Here is a 6,000-nt window from a genome sequence, read left to right on the forward strand (position 1 = left end):
GGAACCTGACCCCTAGAGACCACATGTGACCCTCTAGGTCCTCAAGTGTGGTCCTTTGACTGAATCCACACTTCACAGCACAAATCCTCTTAATAAAAAGATTAATTCTGTTTGGATTCAGTCAACGGACCTCACTTGAGGACTTAGAGGGCTATGTATGGCTTCATCCTAGGTGGACTCAGAAGATTTAAACTTGAATCTCATCTATGATACCTACTAGCTAAGTGACCACAGGCAAGTCAATTAAACTCTCTGAGTTATTTTTCTCATTGATAAAATGGCAGTAAGAACTGCAGTACCTATCTCATGGTGTTTTGGTGAAAATGTCATGAGATTTTGTGTAGATTGTTTTTCAAATCTTATAAGCCCTACTTAAATGTTAGCCAGGATTAATGTTTCCACTGCTTAGAGTGGGACTCTAGAATCCAGTCTGCCTCCCCTTGACTTTGACCATTGCCCTCTGCAGAAGGACCTGTGCAGGGAAACAAGCTTCTTCTCAGTGTGATGGGCCTGAGACTGCTATTCATGAAAACTGTGGCCATCAATGTCCTCTTCACTTTCATGGCTTTTATCTCCTGAGGTAAATGTCTAGCTCTGGCCTATCTTTCATTCCTTCTAGGTTCTCTCAGACCATTAATCCTGGTCTCCTGTCTCTGCAGATTCTCCTGTACTTCCAGCCATAGCTCAGCCTCACCCTTTTCCTCAGTCTCCATTCTGGCCCCTTATGGACTTTTCTGTCCCTTAGACCACTCCTTAGTCCCTTTGAGGTACACATTGTTTATTTCTCACAGAATCCTTCCTCACCTGTGAGGATTTCCCCACGACTTCCTCCTCACTCACTGTGCCCCATTTTCCTTTCAGCTCCCTCTCTTCTGTGGTCTCTTCTCTCTCATCTCAGATATCCCTTCACCCTCCTTCAGCTTGTCAGGCTCTGCTTCACCATGGTCTCATCTCTGCCCCCTCAGTATCCCCTCCATCACATTGCGTCTCCTTCTTCAGACTTGACCTTGAGGAAAGGAGAAGGGACATGGCAATGGGTTTGGCATCTGACTACTTGACATTTCACTTCTAAGTTCTGCTTCTCCAGGAAGAACTTGAGGAAGAAGGTCTGAGAATTTGCCACATGGATTCTGGATCTCTCTGCAGACCCCAGAATGACCTCTGCATGAACTCAACTGCATGAAGACAACTCTAGAATGAACCCAAGGATCCATAATTATCCCAGTTATCTTTAATCAGCTTTAAACTGCAGACTTTTTATTCTGGGTCCATATTCTCTATGATACAGCTTTCCTCATTTCCTTAATCCTACAATAAAGACAAGAATGCCTTGCCCTGCTCTGTGTGTCTGTGGGGTATTCAAAGCCCAAGTACACTTGAGTCTGACAGTTTACCTACTGTGATACAACACTCCCCAACCTCAAGCTTCTTTGTATTGGAGGCTCTGTTTGAGGCTGACAAGGGGATGAATTCATTGTATTGGGAACCTGAACATGGATGCCAATAAAGGGTGGGAGTAAGACCTTGTGAACTAATGGGTGAATGATGATGATGATGATGATGATGATGATGATGATGATGATGATGATGATGATAATGATGATGATGGTGATGATGATGGTGATAACAATAATAATAGCTGGGATTTAGCCAAAAGATTTGCAAAGTGTTTACAAATATCTCATTTTATCTTCACAACAATCTCAGGAGATAGATACTATTATTATCTCCACATTTTGAAACTGAAGCAAATAGACTAGCCCTGGGTCACAGAGCTAGTAAGTGTCTGAGGTCAGATTCAAACTCAGATCTTTCTAATTCCAGGTCCATTAGTGTGCCATGTAGCCACCTCAGCAATGTGCCTGGGGTGGGGATTTGATGGTAGGAAATGGGCTTCGCCATCTTATTCTGTCCAACTCACTGTGTCCCTGTCATTGTGCTTCCTCACATATTCACTTTCAGAGCTAGAAAGTGGTCTTAACTGAGTGATCATTCAGTTGAACCCATACCTGAAAAAGAATCCCCTTTGTAACCCATCTAGTAAGTGGTCATTCAGTCTCTGCTTAAAGACTTCTAGTGAGAGGCAGCTTGTTACCTTGTTGACCAATTCTGCTTTTGGATAGTCCCATATTTTAGGAATTTTTTTCCATCTATCTAACCTCAAATTTTCATTTGGCAAAAAATTATTGAACATCAGCATTACTGACACTTCCTAACTCTCAAGGTGGCTATGAAGAAGGTACTTTGTAAATTCTAGCCTATTATAGAAATGAGAATGATCTCAGGGCCTGATCTCTTTTCTGGGAATTCTGATTCACACTGCTCATTGCCTTTTGACTGTTTCTAGCTGGGCATCATCACAGCCCTTTAAGACAAATGGATCTAAACATTAACTGATGACCTTCACCCCCAAATCAACTGTAGACCTTGTATGACTTAGGCAGAAGAGTACAGAACTATCAAAACCCAAGTAGACATCAATATCTCAGATAAACACACACGCACACACACAGACCCCTTGTGGTGCTGGTGCACAAAATTAAAGGAGTCAAAAACCATTTGCAGAAATCAAACTCTTGGTTCTCTCAACTTGGCTTGGATCCTTATCCTAAGAAGCCTTTGCCTTCCCTAGACATCTATTAAGTACGGGAGGATAACTGCAGTCTCCACCTAGGACTGAGCCTGCTGGCCTTAGAAAGGGGCTCTCCTTCATTCCTCCTCCCCCTAATCAGAGGAAACATTGGCTGCTGGCTCCTTTGTTCATATTCTACCTTCATGATCAACTTAAGTGAGACAGCTACTCTCTTGCTTTTTGTAACACTGCTCCTGAAAACATAAGGACTATATAGGCTAGAATCAGGGCTAGTGAAGTCCTGGACACAGAAAAAATCATCCTAAAGAAAAGTCCTTGCTTTAATAGTTTTCTTGCTGCAGGGGAGGGGCTGAGATAGAGTATACGCATATATACAGAATAATGTGGCAGGGGAAAGGGCACTAAAAGCAGTAGGATTTGAAAGGTTTGTCCAAAGAGGTGTTATCAGAGATGAACCTTGAGGGACACAAAGAACTCTAAGACTAGGAACTGAGGAAGGAGAAATTTTCTAAGCCCCAAGGACAGTTTATGTAAAGACATGAATGAAGGAGAATGAATATTGTTGCTAGGGAAGAGAAAGTAAGCCAGTTTGTCTAGAAGAGAGAGATAAGAAATAAGCTAAATGTCAGATTGGGAAGGACTTTAATTGCTAAGCTGAGGCATTTGTATTATTCCTAGGAAAAATGGGGAGGTACTAAAGCTCCTTGAGAAAGAAGGTCAGAGGTACACTTAACAAAGTCTACTTTGGCAGCTGTGAGAAGTGATTGGAGACAGGAGAATCTGGAGGGAAGTGGGTCAAGTAATAGATTTTGTAATATTTCAAGGGACAGGTTATGAAACCTTAAATGAGGATGGTGTGTCTGTGAGTCATGATGGATATGAAAGATATTGGGGAAGTAGAACAGACAAGACACGATAAGTGGATGAGATGCTGGGGTTATGGAGAGCATGAAGTGACAAGGAAAGTTCACAAACATGAATGGCTGTGGCTTCAAAAGAAATAGGGAAGCTTGGAGTAGGGACAAGTTGGAGGAGAAGGTAGTGAGTTCCATTTCAGAAAAGTTGAGTTTGAGATGCATCCTGGATATCCAGGTGGAAATGTACTTCACTTAATTTGATGATCTCAGGAACCAGAGTTTAGGAAAAAGATCAAAGCTAGTTATATAAATTTGGGTATACTCTGCAAAAAGACTCTAATTGAGTCCATCGGACTTAGTGAGGACATCCAAAGAGAAGTGGTAGAAAGAGACTAGGGTCCAAGATAGATTCAGGCTTATCTGGGACTGACTCCTTAATAGAGGAGCTTTCCTCATCTGCAACAGCAGGATAATGACGTTTATACTAACTAATCCAAAGGTTGTTATTGGGAAAATGCCTTGTAATACATGAAGCCCTGTGGAAATCTTAAGAAGCAGCATCAATATATTATTACTATCTCAGTTTTAAGCATGAGAATCTGCAAGATTTCTGCAAAATCAAGAGAAAAGATTATTTGTGTCCATAAGAACCTGTGATAGTGAAAATCAGAAATAAGCCTTGATTTTTATAGCATTAATGAATATGGTGACACTGCCCCCTAGCGGTGGTACTGTGGAAGCACCTGGCAGTTGGTTGGTGGCTGGAACCAACAATACAACATTCAGAAAACCAGTGAGAACCACGAGGTGCTTGGTATAGAAATCATCTAGTCCACCCCATTCATGGAACAGATAAACAAACTGCTGATCAAAAGAGGAAAATGACTTACCCAGGGTCTCCAAGTCAGTGAATGGGAGTAGGCTTTGAGCTGAGATGTTCTGGCTACTCTATCATTTCTTTGTCCACTATATCATACTACTTTTGTGTGGAGAGATATTTTTTATTAACGTAGAGTATAGAGCCTAGAGACTGTCATTTATGTTGGTGAAACACAAGCATCTGCATTTGCAACACCTGGTTGTTGTTTTGTTGTTGCAGTTGTGTCTGACTTTTTCTTTTTTACTACATCTGGGGTTTTCTTGGCAACAGTACTAGAGTGGTTTGCCATTTCTTCTTCAGCTCATTTTACAGATGAGGAAATTGAGGCAGATAGGGTTAAATGAGTGTGCCTAGGGTCACAGAGCTAGTAAATGTCTAAGGCAGGATTTGAACTCAGGAAGATAAGTCTTCCTGATTCCACTACCAGTGCTCAATCCACATTATCAACTACTTGTCCATTGTAACATGGACCTTGGCATATACCCAATACCTTGGCATAAGTAACATCATGGTCAAGGCCCCTTCTCCTGACTCTTTCCATCTGGATCACATAATGATAATTATTATGCTAGCTAATAATAGGTATGCATGTATATGGAGTGTTCAAGGAGGAGTAGCACCTCTGACTTTCTGAGCTCTGTTTAGGGTTCCTCATCCACTTTTCATTTCTGGCTTTTCCCAATTCTTACCTGTGGCTCCAAGAAGCTATAGTATGCATAGGCTACACCTGGTAAAACTGTCTCAGCAGATGGGCTAAATGAGGTTGAAGGTAACTGATAGGTATTAAACACTTTGGTGAATTAGGAGAATGAGTAAGCCCAGCATGTGAAGACTTCCCCTGGTAGAATGGGCAGATGAGAATAATTTATTCCTACAGCCATTAAGGTGGATGAAACAGGTACTTAGATTGCTGAGAGCTTGTTCAGACATCAAAGACGTCAAAGTCATCGATTGCATCCCAGAACCTTGCCAGTTGTCTTGACTTTTCTCTTGCCACTAGACTTATGACTCTGAAACAGAGGAAAGCTAATGACTTTGCACAACTGTGCTTCACTTAAGTCCATTTCACACATAAGTCAGTACATCATCAATCATCACTATTTTACTATTTTATTGCTTTGCTATATTATTTATATGTAATATATAGTATATAATTATACATTATATATAATAATATTTATATATTTTTTAACTATCTTGAAATTGTGTGGTGATGGGTGAGTGATGAAGCAGTTGGTGTGATTTACTGGGAGCCATAGCTACAATTCTGAACAGAGCTGGCCCAGGAAATTGGTTGTCTTCTCATTGGATTGAAGGAGCAATGAGATTTGTCAGCCCCTTGGTTATCTCTAAGAAAGTAGCTTTTAACTCTGTCAAAAGTAAAGTGTAAGCACAACCTAGAGAGATGTATGAGTTTTGGCTCTGCAAGAAGGAAGATGAGATTCAATTTTATACTGAAAGAAATAATTCAAGGTGGTTTTACAATGCCACACAGAATATTTAGGGGTCAAACACCACTAATGCATCTTCACTACTCAGTGCTGATAGAACCACATTGTAGCTGTGAGAAATATATTGATAAGGGCATGATTCCGAAGACAGGGCCAAAAACTTCCCTAGAGTTCTTAACCTCATTAACTAATGCCACAGCCACAGATTATAAGCCTCAG

At 41.0% G+C, this 6,000-nt stretch overlaps 1 protein-coding gene across 1 annotated transcript in view; it reads left to right on the forward strand.

Moving 5' to 3' along the window:
• LOC140500197 (uncharacterized) overlaps positions 1-1,339 on the forward strand; it is a 66,382-nt gene extending 65,043 nt beyond the window's left edge. Inside the window, exons 8-9 of the mRNA XM_072602546.1 lie at positions 467-580; positions 1,088-1,339. Coding sequence (XP_072458647.1) covers positions 467-579 — 113 coding nt within the window. The 3' untranslated portion in view covers position 580; positions 1,088-1,339. The remainder of the gene's footprint in view (positions 1-466; positions 581-1,087) is intronic.
• The last annotated feature ends 4,661 nt before the right edge of the window (positions 1,340-6,000 follow it).

This window comes from Notamacropus eugenii, chromosome 4 (genome assembly GCF_028372415.1).
Source record: "Notamacropus eugenii isolate mMacEug1 chromosome 4, mMacEug1.pri_v2, whole genome shotgun sequence".
NCBI lineage: Eukaryota > Metazoa > Chordata > Mammalia > Diprotodontia > Macropodidae > Notamacropus > Notamacropus eugenii.